The sequence below is a fragment of the Osmia lignaria genome, chromosome 9 (assembly GCF_051020975.1).
Source record: "Osmia lignaria lignaria isolate PbOS001 chromosome 9, iyOsmLign1, whole genome shotgun sequence".
NCBI classification, from domain to species: domain Eukaryota; kingdom Metazoa; phylum Arthropoda; class Insecta; order Hymenoptera; family Megachilidae; genus Osmia; species Osmia lignaria.
Genome location: NC_135040.1, coordinates 5,420,137 through 5,435,037, shown reverse-complemented (window position 1 = coordinate 5,435,037; position 14,901 = coordinate 5,420,137). Strand labels below are relative to the sequence as shown.

General features: G+C 40.1%; 2 protein-coding genes across 15 annotated transcripts in view; both read left to right on the top strand.

Moving 5' to 3' along the window:
- DIP2 (disco-interacting protein 2) overlaps nucleotides 1–8,956 on the top strand; it is a 31,193-nt gene extending 22,237 nt beyond the window's left edge. For 8 of the 13 annotated variants that reach the window (XM_076689950.1, XM_076689951.1, XM_076689949.1 and 5 more), the window contains 8 exons: nucleotides 72–502; nucleotides 586–817; nucleotides 1,883–2,013; nucleotides 2,168–2,554; nucleotides 2,628–2,963; nucleotides 3,036–3,332; nucleotides 3,398–3,951; nucleotides 4,030–8,956. In XM_076689950.1, the coding sequence (XP_076546065.1) occupies nucleotides 72–502; nucleotides 586–817; nucleotides 1,883–2,013; nucleotides 2,168–2,554; nucleotides 2,628–2,963; nucleotides 3,036–3,332; nucleotides 3,398–3,951; nucleotides 4,030–4,282 (2,621 nt within the window). In that variant the 3' untranslated portion in view covers nucleotides 4,283–8,956. The remainder of the gene's footprint in view (nucleotides 1–71; nucleotides 503–585; nucleotides 818–1,882; nucleotides 2,014–2,167; nucleotides 2,555–2,627; nucleotides 2,964–3,035; nucleotides 3,333–3,397; nucleotides 3,952–4,029) is intronic. The other 5 variants (XM_076689953.1, XM_076689945.1, XM_076689952.1 and 2 more) reach the window with 3 other exon arrangements.
- Nucleotides 8,957–9,379: 423 nt separating this feature from the next.
- Nucleotides 9,380–14,901, top strand: part of Ae2 (anion exchange protein Ae2) — a 28,839-nt gene continuing 23,317 nt past the window's right edge. For both annotated transcript variants that reach the window (XM_076689955.1, XM_034315098.2), the window contains exon 1: nucleotides 9,380–9,851. The gene's annotated coding sequence lies outside the window, so the exon portion shown is untranslated. The remainder of the gene's footprint in view (nucleotides 9,852–14,901) is intronic.

Below are 14,901 nucleotides of genomic sequence, written 5' to 3'. Positions count from 1 at the left end.
TTTGCGCGTTTTTAATGGACCCGTCAGGCGATCAAAGATGTTAACGAATTGAATTTATGTTTGGTCATCAGGTATCGTGGTCGTGATCAAGATGGAAGGTCAACCGTTCATCTGTAAAACCGACGAAGTAGGCGAAATCTGTGTCCACAGTTCAGCGACTGGCAACCAATACTGGGGATTGCAAGGATTGACGAACAACACGTTTAAAGTGTCTCCTCTTCAAGCTGATGGAACTCCTCTTGGTGACGTGGAGTACACTCGTTCTGGTCTGTTGGGTTTCTTGGGTCCTGGTGGCCTAGTGTTCGTTTGTGGATCTCGCGATGGTCTCATGACCGTCACCGGAAGGAAGCACAACGCCGACGATATCATAGCTACGGTACTGGCCGTCGAACCGATGAAGTTCATTTACCGTGGTAGAATAGCCGTTTTCAGTGTACGGGTCTTGAGAGACGAAAGAATATGCGTCGTTGCGGAACAACGACCCGATTGCAGCGAAGAAGAAGTACGTTTTATCCTTATACTACCCAAGTATAATAGCTTTGTGTTACTTTTAACAAATTCAACTCTGATCTTTATTTTTTCCAGAGTTTCCAATGGATGTCGCGGGTCCTTCAAGCGGTAGATTCGATTCACGCGGTTGGAATATACTGTCTAGCGTTGGTACCGCCGAACCACCTCCCCAAAACACCATTAGGTGGTATTCATCTGTCGGAAACAAAACGACGCTTCCTAGAGGGTACCCTACACCCGGCTAACGTTCTACTTTGTCCGCACACTTGCGTTACCAATCTACCAAAACCACGCGAAGTCCATTCAGGTAAGCGGTTCGCACATTCAGATGCGAGTATCTCTATCCCAGGGTGTCCGATAGAAATAATGGACTTTCAATGAATTACATGAATGTCAGCAAGTACAAAGACATATATACGTTCTATTTTATATATTGTAACATTTCTTCGTTTATTTCTTTACGTATTATAATGTACAAGCGAAGATCCAAAGAATTGGTACGAAATTTCATTGGTTCGAAACGATTAACTGACGAGGTTAAAGGGACGGATCAATTGTTTGGATCATTTCGCTTTGATATGAAGAATGATTATGGGAGAATGAATGAGAAGAATTTCTTTGGAATATAATTTACAATCACGGATCTCGCTCTGGTTTGAAAATACTGATTAACGAGAAAGGAACGTAACACTTGCGCTTGTCTTACAAAAGTCATCGGGTAGGCTTTAGTAACTTAGCACAGATTGTACAAAGTATATATACAACTGTCTCTTGCTACATATCATGTATCGTTAATCTGCCCTACACTAAAAACACTTAATGCTTAGCATGTTATTTCTATTATTTTCGCCCTTCTTTCTTTTGGCTGAGTTCCGAATACCCTGTAGTGGTCCAAGCCTCTAAACGAATTACTTTTGGCGATGTGAGATCTCGTTTCACTTATTTGTACAGTAATGCCTCTATTAATGACAAGGTGTGTACCAGTTACAAGGGGAGGTCCACCTTATAGAAGTAATACCGTACAATCGATTCGAAACATTAACGACTGTAATTGGACCTTGTACCGTTTCTTACGCGACTGCTTTCGATTAATTTCACATCGCTGTTTCAACGTATACTTTCAAAACAAGCACTAAATTTAATTTTTTTTTTCAATTTCTTTTTAATTGAGTATGTACAGTTGATGGAATGCTCGAAGCACGCCTCTATAAAAGGACGTGCGTTAATCAGCTATCTGCAATAACGAAAACCGATTCACTTGTACACTTAGCTTTGATTTTCCGGCCTCAGTCAGGGGAGAGTGTGTGAGCTACTCATTATTGGGTTGAGTGTTTGTGTTGGTTTACTAACGGAATGGTGCGGGGGCGTGTAGCGGGGGATTCTGTTGCAGACGTTGGTCCGGCCAGTGTGATGGTGGGCAACATTGTTCAGGGTAATAGATTGGCTTCTGCTCAAGGACGTGACATGGGTGTATTGGACGAGGATAGTGATAACGCGAAAAAGGTTTGTGTCTGCGACGATCTTCTAAAAAAAAAGGAGAACGATGAAATCTGAATAAGACTTCCAAGTCGTTCGAAGTGCCTTCAGATTCATCGTTCTCCTTTGAAAATTCTTTCCTCTCCATTTCGTGGTTTACCTATCGTATACTGAATTTCAGTATCAGTTCATCTCGGAGATTCTTCGATGGCGTGCTGTCAGTACCTCCGACCATGTAATCTTCACGTCGTTGAACGCCAAAGGAGCAGTAGCAACATCTTTATCTTGCTCGCAATTACACAAGAAAGCCGAACGAATCGGGAATCTTTTGTTGGATCGCGGAAGAATCAATACAGGAGATCACGTTGCGTTAATATTTCCGCCTGGTACAGACTTGATATGCGCATTTTATGGTTGTCTATACGTTGGAGCCGTGCCAGTTACGATCAGGCCACCTCATCCGCAAAACCTTCAAACCACTCTGCCAACCGTTCGCATGATCGTAGACGTTAGTAAGTCTGTGCTCGTGCTGACGAATCAAAATATCTTGAAACTGCTGAAAACAAAGGTACATCGCTATTTCTGTAATTCTCATTTAAAACACTTTGATGTTAATGATTCTATTTGACGACGCAACGCAGGAGGCGAACAATGTCGTTGACATAAAGAGCTGGCCGACGATTCTCGATATGGATGACATGCCAAAGAAGAAGCTACCTGTTATGTATCGAGCACCTACGGCGGAGATGTTGGCTTACCTAGACTTCAGCGTCTCGACTACAGGCATGCTTGCAGGAATAAAAATGTCTCACGCAGCAGTGACGTCTTTGTGCCGTGCCATGAAACTAGCCTGCGAATTGTATCCATCTAGGCACATCGCTCTGTGTTTGGATCCTTATTCTGGATTAGGATTCGCTCTATGGTGTTTGAGCAGTATATACAGCGGTCATCATTCCATACTTATACCTCCGTCGGAGGTCCGTATTTACACCACATTCTGAGAACTTTAGAGCGAAAGAAACGTGTTTTTATAATTTCATGTCTCATAGGTGGAAGCCAACCCAGCGTTGTGGCTATCAGCAGTTAGCCAGTCTCGAGTAAGAGACACGTTTTGCTCTTACGGCGTAATGGAACTGTGCACAAAGGGGCTGGGTTCCTCTGTTCACGCTCTGAAAGCTAGAGGCGTCAGTTTAGCCTGTGTTAGAACGTGCGTAGTCGTTGCCGAAGAGAGGCCACGAATCGCTTTGACCACGAGCTTTAGTAAACTTTTCTCAGCTTTGGGACTTAGTCCGCGTGCCGTGTCCACTTCCTTCGGGTGTAGGGTAAACACGGCTATTTGCCTACAGGTAATTACTTGATGACTATAATTCTTGTGCAATATCTCTTACACTACATGTTATTATTAAAACAGGGTGCGTCGAGTCCGGAACCTTCAACGGTATACGTAGATCTTCGCGCATTACGCAATGATCGAGTATCTTTGGTCGAAAGAGGTAGCCCTCATTCTCTGTGTTTGATGGAATCAGGAAAACTACTTCCCGGAGTGAAAGTAATCATCGCCAATCCAGAAACGAAAGGACAATGCGGTGATTCTCATTTGGGTGAAATCTGGGTGCAGTCAGCTCATAACGCCAGTGGTTATTTCACGATATACGGTGACGAGAGCGATTACGCGGATCATTTCAACGCCCGTTTGGTAACAGGAAACACGAACGAGGTGTACGCCAGAACTGGTTATCTCGGTTTCTTGCGACGTACCGAGAGCGTTCAGCAGTCGGTTATCAGTGACGTTCCCGGGGACACTTCCGCCGCGGAAGCGGATCTCGTTCCCGGCGATGCTGAATTACACGACGCCGTGTTCGTCGTTGGCGCTCTCGACGAGGCTATTCTTCTCAGAGGAATGCGGTATCACCCGATCGATATTGAGAATAGCGTGATGAGGTGTCACAAGAAAATAGCAGAATGGTAAGTAAAAATACGAGACGGATACTGAGGTCATTCGGTAAGAAAAGGTAAGAAAAATGTAATTTTTATAATTCACAGTGCCGTGTTCACATGGACCAACTTGCTGGTGGTGGTGGTAGAGCTTGACGGAAGCGAAAGCGAAGCATTAGATCTGGTGGCATTGGTCACCAGTGCCGTTCTCGAAGAGCATCATCTGGTAGTCGGTGTAGTGGTGGTCGTGGATCCCGGAGTGGTCCCGATTAATTCCCGCGGTGAGAAGCAACGAATGCACCTGCGGGATGGTTTTCTGGCGGATCAGTTGGATCCTATCTATGTGGCGTACAACATGTGAACGATGTCAAAAGACGTGACAAACTTATTGCGTGCTGAACCACGCGAGACTGGTGTTGTATTCTCCAGTACTCGGGAGTACTCTCGACTCGAAGTCACAAGCTGTATCTCAAATAGTCTTTCCTCGAGGAAGACGTTCTCTTCGGAAGAGACGAACTTGGAGTATATTACTAGGACTCTACGTATTTTTAAAACAAACGTCGTCCCTAAACAATCTGTATTAACGAGCATATTCGAATCTTTTATTCCCACGTTAATAATGTAACGAAAGCAGCTTGTTTGCACTTGGAAATTCGGAATCGTCCGTCATCCTGGAGGATACATGATATTTCTCTTTGTCATGATATTCGAAGCAATTTCGTGCGAACAAGCATCGCGTATGACAAACTGGGACACGATATTAATAGACCCGTTTCGTACGTGAACCTCCGATAGAATCGACGTCTAGCAGAGAAAATTCTGTATGTAAAATGATTTAGAAACGATACGCACAGAGCATCGTTGATGCTCAAAGGTGTTGAGATGATTTTACGTAATTATACGTATTTTACCAACGAAGGATTTAACGCGCAAAACTATTCAGACTGTCACGATTGATATACAGCTCAGAATCGAGTTAGAATCGTGGTTTTATACATTGTATTTACCTGAATGTTAAACCGACGAACAGTATCATTCATCATCAACGACCTCAGAACGGTAGTGAGCTTTTTTATGAATGAAATAATATACATGAAACGTAGACAGAGGTGAATTTCATAAAAGGATTACACTCTGTTGATACAGATACACTCTGGAGAATACAGATATGCAAAAATTATCTGACGTCTGTTAGAAGAAGTTAAAAGAAACGAGAAGAGAATTTGATACGCACTTTATCGTAGACTGGTGTAGCTTAACGATTTTTTACTACATAAAGGTAACGATTAGCTGAACGTAATCATACTAATGTAATGAAACGTAAATGGTTTTAACCGTCGACACACGTATTTTCTAACGTATTTGACGCCGAAATTTTCACGTGCAGGATGTTTTAAATTTAAAGGGTCAAACTTTCTTGCTACGTTTTCTAACAAAATTTAATTATTTAATTATGAAATACCCTGTACACGGTTCGCTATCGCTCTGACTAAGAATTTTATGGAACTCCGTTCCGGGTCAATTTTTCTGTTGTTGGTATCGTACAACGATATTTTCAAGTATATATCAATTTGGAATCTTATTGTGTTTTCAAATCGATAAAAAATATTTAGTATCGTTTAGCTGCGTTGCGCACAACACCGCACTTTTATACCTCGAATATTCATATTTATATTCTGCGGCACGCGATAAACACAGCGTCTGTATACATTGAAAACGTATACTTTATTCGTTAATCCATTCAGTTGACACAGGTGTTTAATCCTTTGAAGGAGAATGGCTCATTTTGAGTCACTATTGACAATTTATTGCGTGCTGAGAGGGTACACTTTGGAAACCATTAGAAAACTTATCACTTGGCCAATTTTCTGATAGTAATAGATTAACCGTATTAAGGTTTTCGAATTCGTATCTCAGGGTTCTAGATCGTTTTTAACTAAACATTGATACAAAGAAGAAACAGAAAAAAAAAAAGAAATAACTATTTAGAACAATCCCCTTTTGGACACTACGTTTAACCCTTTCGCTGCAGACGACGTATATACGCATCAATGTACTATTCATCAAATTTCAGTGGTCTCTAATGGAAGGGTTAAAAAAAAATACAGAAAGTACAGATAGTTAGTGGATCGTTGAGTTCACTCAGAAAGATTCTTAGTTTAGTCAGTACGAAAAAGTTACCCTCGATAATCAAGAAGAAATCGGTGAATTACATGCGCGAAAAATTGACACAATTTTTCTCCTTTTGTTCTTCACATTTTCATTGCACAAAACTGGTCACCTCGACCAAAGCTCAATCTTACGTACACGTATTGTGTTGCCGCAATCGTCGACTTTCGGGTGGAATTTATTTGAATCAACTTCTTTTTATTTTACCCATCGGTTGTATTTTCAGTTTAACAAGAGCATCGAAATAAGTAATTAAGAAGCGATCTAATCTAACAACGAGAACAAGAAACGTTAATAATTTATAATTTATCGTTGGCCTATATTTCCAAAAAGATTTTTGGCACACCTGTTGTACCAAATGTTATCCAGACCCGAAAGACGATGATGCATTCCCTCGTTTCCTTGACAAGTTTTATCATTTTCGAGGCATTGTCTGTCGACGTGTACATTTGTTGATAGTTTTATAATTTTATATATTCTTATTTTAATATAACGACAGAGAATTGCAGCTAGTGTAGTGTTTCAGATACACTACTCCCAGAAAGACTTATCACGCGAATCATGTTGCGATTTATGACGAGACAGGTTTTGCGATACGCGTGATACGCGAATTGTAACAATTAACAATTAACACTTTCGTGACCGAACAATCTGATGCGATCATTAATCTGAGAGTAGTAAAACTTTTTAATGAAAGATAGGAAAATAAAATTGGAAAATCTATTTTCTAGTTACCATTGAAACTATAATTGAAATGAAACTATAAATTTGTAAATTTTTAAAATAAAAAACGGTCACGAGTGTGTTAATTACATCCCAGATGTCCATTTACAGGCGTCTTGTAAATACGTATGAAAACTGGCGAATTAATTAGAATTTTCCTTTACTTTTGCGACGCGTCTTACAGTCTTGAGAACCTGTTGTACTTGTATGTCAACAAATACAATGCTGTCGTTCGTTTATAACGTTACACTAGAACCTTTAGTATCCAACGAATCGTCGATGAATGTCCACGACAGGAAGATAACATGTAAAACGTTTCAAGTGCAAAGGGTTGTAAGTACCGTATCCGTTTCCTCTACTTTTTCTTTTTTAATAATTAAGCTATCGTGCCATGTCACCTTGCGTTCTTTTGCGCTTGAACACTTTTCTTTCCAACAAAGAGAGAAAATAAAAAGGGTTCGTTCGTGCGTGGAAACGAAATCGTATCAATGTGCAGCATTAAGGGTTTTCTTATTTTTTATGGAATTTGCAATAAAGAGAAGCCCGTTTTGTTATTTATTGCGTAGAAGTAAATATCGTCACGTCAGGTCTCATCGATAGAATTGTTTACATTAGCACAGCTCGGTTCCGTTATGATTTCTCAAGTACAAATCGAAATCGTATTCCCCTCACTCGACTCGTTCGTTTACCCACGTGTAACGTCTATTTAACAATTTCTTACGTATTCCTGCTGTTTTTTTTATCGAGCTAATTCTATAGACTGAGAGCAAGTGAAAGGGTTTCGTTTGAATTAGCAGTGATATCCGTATACCCATTTCGTATCGCTGTACGAGCGAAAATTATTGGACAGGTTTTGCTAAATAGAATCATACGATGTAATCATCGGATAATCGAATGAAAATGGGCGAGAAAAAGAACGTCGACATCCGACCCAACGAGTGAGACTGATGAGAGTGCGTGTGCGAGGAACTTGGTTGTATTATGTATAAATGTTGATAATTAGTTGATAGGAATGTGTGAGGAACACATGTCTCATCGTTTTACGATCGCGAAGATGAAGAAGTTCATTTCTTCGGAGTCCATTGAAACAATTCTTTAAGAAAACCCTGTCGCGTGTATAACCCTGGACCTTGTGAAGATGGTCCTAGGCTGTGTAAATATATTACGCCCCCTCTCATCCCCTTGTACCCTTGCGTTAGAAGTTACTAAGGTACGATATAGTTTGTACGTTAAAGTATATATATATATATATATATAAATATTACCACGGAATTATTATAAATGTAAACGGTCACAGTCCTTAACAAGCCCGTAGCATTTTGCCTGTATCAATCGAAACGAGAATTATTAATGTTTCGTGTATAACATCCCCCTTTTTTCCGGTTACCAAAAATCCCTCTTCCTTCATCCTTGCCGCTCCTCGTCTCTTCGTTCGAGACACTGCGAGAGGGATGGATAAGAAGAGGGTAAACTTGGCGAAATCGAAATAAGAAAAAAGAGAAGAACAAACGGACGATAGAGAAAGAACGTCGTAGCAATTTTTATTATATAGGGTGTTCAGCTGTGGATGAACTTTGAGAGGATGATAATTGGAGTGATTCTGAACAATTTTTTCCTTTACCAAAATGCTCGTCAAGGCTTAGTTTTTGAATTATTAATGAAAAACACCCGAGCAAGTAGTGTGCACAGCGCGTAGGCGCAGCCACGGGAGTGTCGGGTACGAACCGACGTACACCGAGTAGTTTGTTCGCGAGCTCAGTTCGTAGCCGACACTCCCGTGGCTGAGCTCACGCGCTCTGATTATTTGGTGTCTTTTTTTAATAATAATAAAATTATTCAGAATTACTATAGCTACCACCTTCTCAAACCACCCTTAGTCGAACATCCTGTATAGTCCGTAGCGGACTTTTTTTCGTTTTCGTTTTCGTTTTTGTCAAAGTAAAGAGAGGAAGAATATAAAAGAAACACAGGATGAACGACGTCGACACTCGATCGAGTTCCGTCGTTTCGCTAAATAAATATTGCTAAAGTGAATTAATCCGACAACTTCGAACCCAAGCGCCTCTTTGTAATCCACTCGATATTCACGAGGAGCTTCGCGAGCTACCATCAATAAACGTAATGTACATTTTTTTGCAACGAGCGTGACTTGTTTAACAACCATGTTTCTGTCCCTCCTTTCTTTACGAGTCGTTTATTTTGAAATTGTAAACTCATCTCTTCTTAATTGTTAACACCACTTACAAATTATTGCATGCTTTATCATTTTCCAGCTTCTGTCTTTTTACAGTACAACTTAGTTCATATTGCGCACTTTTGGCGCGCTTTTCGGGAAGCGACGTAGCTTAACAGGTTAGAAGTTATAAAACAAAAAATGTCGACAATTATCCTATATTAATAATGGAATTTACGGTCCATGTTTTGAATAATTGCGTAACCGTATTCAATTGTAGGAAATGTCCCGCCCAGAAGTACGTGCGAATTCAAAGGAAACGGTAGTGCGTAATAATTACGCGTCACGCCAGTCAGTTCGGGGTTTTCGCGCGAGAATGAACGGAGCGCCGCGATTGGCTGGCGCAGAAATTTGATTCTGTTTCGTTCTCTCCTTTCCCACCATCTTTGTTCGTCCCTGTCGTTCGTCTTCAGCCGCGTGCACCGGTCGCCGCGGTTAAAGAAAGAAAGGAAGATCGAATAAACGTTTCCCCAGGGAAGTCGTAAACGGCGTCCAGAGCCAGCTCGTACAGTTTCGAACAGTCTGTCAGTGACTGTGCTTTCGTGAACACGGTTCCCGTGCGTTCGACCTGTGTACGCGTGTGTGCGTGCCGGTTGAAAAACAAGAGTTGTTACACACAGACTCTAACCGACTCTCCTGGCAACGCGGTGTCGCCCGAAAACAATGACTGTACGTTCGACGACTGGTTAGAAGCAACGAAGAAATCCACCGGAAAACCGTTCGAATCGCATCTCTTTTGTCGATCGAGGCCAAACGGCCACGCTAACTCGAGGAACGGCTCGACTTGAATCAAACTTCGAGAGGGGTATGTAAACAGTAAGATTTTTCTTTCATCGGTCGATAGTTTAGTCTTATGGTAAAAGTTCCTTCACACTAGTCTAGAAGATTCGTCTCCGACCGTTTGGCATCCCACGTGTAACTTATAATTGCCTTTCCTCGCATTTCGTTTAAATTTATCGATTTATCATGAACGATTACGCATGGATGATTGATCGCATGGTCATTGTACTTTATGTAGCGTTGATAATTATCGTTAACGGTTTTCGATCGCAGTCGCGCCGTTGACATCAGTCTACGAGAAACGTTTTACCGCTCAAGCTTGACGTGCGTTGTTAATCGATACTCTGTGCCTTTAAAAGCACGCCGTTTATTGTTTGAATCTATTGTATCCGAGGTTGCAACTTCAAGCACGATCGATTCGTTCTTTTTCATCGGTCAGGTTGATCTTGCTGCAAAAATCTCGTGCGTAATCGGGCATGATATTTTTTACAAGAAAGAGAGAGCGATTATTGCCGTGCCATGGTGATTACCTCCGTTACGAAATATATTTTCTGCGAAAAGGCTGTGGCCCAAAAAACGACGTAACGGTGTTTCGCTGATTTTTTAAACTTTCAGACGTTTGACATGCGCTGACGTTCAAACAACCGTCGCTGATGTATACACGTACTTCACGTGTGCACGTGTGCGAGGCTATAGATAGGACCTGTATTGCGCTTTTCTCACGTTTCCCTGAAATTCATAGCTAACGGCGTGCATGGAATTTCAGATGCAAAAGAATTTCAATGGAACAGCAAAACATTCTTCTATATTAGGAATGATACATCGTACATATAGTAATCTGTTGTACCTGGAAATAAATGTAGCAAACTCGTTGACTTAACGTATGACTTGTCAGTGACAACAGCTTACGTGAATCTATTTTTGATTTGGTTCGTTGGGAGGGTCGTTTGTTATCCGAGTCTTACGAATTTGTCGATTTGCAAATATACATATACATATGCAATTTCAAACAATTAATTACCATAAAATGGCCTACGCCATGATAGGTTGACTCGTTACGATGGTGGTTACGTTGAACGAAATGCACACTCATTGTCAGATCCATACCTGGAATAGTACATATGTATATATAACGATGACACATTTCCGCGCGGAAGAATGTTCCTCCTTTTATCTAAATTCCGTAAGAAAATTACTCGCTAACCTTTCAGCGCATGAGGTTCGTTGAAAATTATATCGCAATTTTGTTAACGACAGATATTCTTGGAATATTAAAAAATTCCACTCTCTATGAGTTTTATTGTACTCGTTTAGCTTGTTGCTAAATGATTGTTTCAAAATTTGTTTCAATTTGAAAGAATCTTTCCCGCTATGAATTTAATCAGAAATTGGAACTAATTTAATCTCTATTCAAGTTTAGTTTCATTAATTCAAAGCAAAAATATTGGAAGACGTATAAGTACGTCAGCAGCTTATGGGCACAGTTACATATTTCAGTAACTATGAATGCGTTAAATGTTCGCTTGAGGGAAATATTTGAAAAGAGACCTTTAATTGAAATCGGTACGTCTCTCACGATCGATAACTCATCACTCGATGAGCTATGGTTCTTTCATATTTTTGTAATTGTGTTTCTCATTGATTCCGCATAATACAGGTATTACGATAAAATGCACGAACCGTATAAAAACATTTTCTTTTTTGTAATCTAACCTTCGGATTGTTTGCGCCGAGGGTATGTTTGCTTCGTATATTAACCTTTCTCAACTGTGCAAGGTTTTTGGTAAACCATGAACGTACACGTTATTATATTATCTGGCGCGAACGTGAGAATTGAAGGAATTCTTTTGCTGATCTATCACGGGGCGTTTGCAAATGTTTGGAAGTTGTTCCCTTATCGAAGTAACCGGGTAACCATCGGTTATCGCGATACGTTTTTATTCACAGTGGGCGTTCGAGTCCATCACGAGTTTTTTAAGCAATTCGTATTCAAAGACTTTGAAACGTTACGTGGTTTAAAAATAACATTTTGTAACGACCAGCCGGTTGCTCCAAAAATCATTTAAATAAACCTGAGTATCTTAAGAAGTCTGGTCAACTACTTAAGAACCATTTAGAATTCACTACCATTTAACCTCAGAATAATTTGAATAAATCTCAAATATTTGAAAAGTCTCGAAGCGTTAATTGCTTGGGAACATTAAGTGCTTTAAGAATTGTTCAAATTCTGTCAAATTGAAAATGATTTCGCTAAACTCGAATATTTGAAAATCTACTAAGCATCGATAAAAAGTATTAGACGTTTTAAAAGTACTGCCGAAATTGATATTTACTAAATTCTGAATGAACTTTAAAAAGTACGATAGCTTGATCGTTCGAAGCCATCGCTAGCTAATCTGTGTCCCATGAAATATCCTTTTTCATTCCATGACACGAGCAACGGGCCAGTAATAAATGGCACACTTATTCGATACACACGTATCGAATCGATTGCGACAAATCATTCTGTATTCCTTGAAGGCGCTTTAAAGTTTCGTCCCAGTGAAATTGGCCACGTGGCTATTCACCTTCGAAAAGCAAAAAGAAAAAAAGAAAGAAAAATAGTTAATTATCATAAATATATTTATTCACGAACGGAAGATGAATCGCAAGATGAAATATTTACGGCGACAAATAACGACTGATTCAAAGGAAGCGACCACCACAAATAGTCGGGACGATTTTCTCGTTTGTTTATAGAAAAAACAAGAAGTCGTACACATTGGTCGACAGGTACTTCCGTCGCGTCAGTGTAAACAAAGATTTACACGTGGCCTGGCGAAGCCATTAGAAACGTCTTCGTGGCTAATTTAACCACGAAACCTTTACCTCGACCGGCTTTTATTCCAAGGTATACCTGTCTTCGAGAATAAACCTAGAAACTCGAAACTGTATATTCTTTTCCTTCGCCACCAGAGGAACATCGATACCATGTACGTATACTTTCTCGCAGGTCCTCTTTGCTATCCATTCCTATATAGAGGATGGGTCACCTGACGTTACCTTGAGTTCCATCAATTTTACCATCCCTTCATAACAGTGTAAACTAGGCTAAGTAACTTGTAACTACCGAACTTGTTAGGTAGCTTTCCTGAGCGATAGTCCATTAGAAGACTCAGGAGGCCAAGTGCTTTCTCCCATTTCCCTATCAGTATTTCGCAGTAGAACTGTTAGGTTGAAAGATTCTTGACGTAATTAAGAAAGAATGCGTTCAACATTTTGTGGTGCGCAGTTCAAATTTATTCTGCTAGATCCCTTCGACTTGTACAAACTGAGCAAACTGTGAGACTCATTCACTTGTCAGTGTGACTCATTTCTTTGCGCGAGATTAATGCCTCTCCGCATTGTCTCCGGAACCCTGTCAAACAATTCGAAAGAATCGACCAGCTAATTACCTGTAATTACGACAATTTTTATTAATTACAGTTAATGGTGTAATTTGCTAATCTGTGTAAAAAGAGAATTTTTCCTTGGTACACAGAGCGTTTAGCGGAGGGATTAAACATTTCCCAATTGAAATTCTGAAAAGTTCCGAGAACAAAGAAAATTAGGCTCGTTACTCGCGTCTAATTTAGTCTCTGTTTAATGGTTCGTTTCCATTGGCCGGTCAATTACTTTGTCATTCTTTCAATCTTGATGGAAAACATTTCAAATAGTGAACGTTGCGCAATGCCGATGTCGTAATCAGCGTCGATTAAACGGCCGGATTAAGCCGTATTTCGTAGCGATAAAAGCGCCTCGTTTGATTAATAATTAACATCTGTGGCGGCGTTTAAACCCAACTGCGATATCAAAAGCTATCTAGTCGATCGCAATAAATGCTGTCAATGAATTCCAACCTTCGCAACGGTGACGCTTCAGGTGATTAAAACAATATTTCTTTCTCCTTACGTACGTTGATTGTTCAGCAATGTCCTAACTATCTACGTTTTTGATAAGTTTGAATAAATGTTGTAATCAAAGTAGTCGATGACCGTCGGTGTCGTCGCTTTATCGAAATGTCAGTTAAATATATTGTTAGGGGAAAAAAGTGTGGTCCACGTGTGGACCATGACTTTTGAACGGCAGAAGATAGCAGCTTTTTGTGCGACAGATAAATGCACGCGCAAATTCGACTCATAAATAAGTTAATTATCCATGGAATTTTAGAGATTGAAATAAAGTTTTTTTACCGTATGTGGTTACGATCGGGTTTACGATGCGTACGTGACTCCAATATTTTTATCACTGTAAACAATAATGATTTATTGGTTATATCTTTTTAGTTATTCGTTGTCAGGAAGTTTCAAAGTTTCGTCTGGGAAGAATTAAGTCTGGGTTAAGAAATTATCTTAAACTCACGTGAGAGATATGTAAAGGGATTAGAGCTTTTAAGGGGAGTAAGGGGTATAGAACATTTTGGTACATGCAGCTATTCGATGCACCGAGGAAACGGTATGTCGTTTGCGATAAATGTATGAAATACCTGGAATAGTCGGTTTCGAGTAGTCGTCTCATCGATACACCAGGCACGAGTCGATCGTTCGCGCAAAGGGTACGATTATCGGCAGTAATTCGTTTGATTCGGGTCTTGATATGTTTGCGTAGCCAACAGTAACGACGAGAGTCGCTTTCAATGAGCTTAATTGAGTGCTTTAGCACGCGACAATCCGTCTCTGTGAATCATTGTATCGAGCGTTTCAGAATCATGTATCGATTCAACAAGATTTTCTTCCATCGACGTCAAATATGCTCGATCATTCTAATGATTTATCCTCGCGCGACATACTTTCTATAAATATGGCACGATTAAAACAAAGTTTGCTAATTTTCTCGAACATGTTTCGAAGCATTTCTACTCGTGTCAGCTTTTGTATACAGTGGTACCTCGGCATACGACCTTATTAATCCGTTCTCATATAAAAAAAAACTTCTATTGATATTGTACCTACATTATTTTTTCCTCTTTTATTCAAGAGCATCCCTTTTGTATGTAAGAGTATTAACCACTGGGGAAGTACTCACATGATATTGTAATAATTTAACAAATTTACTTA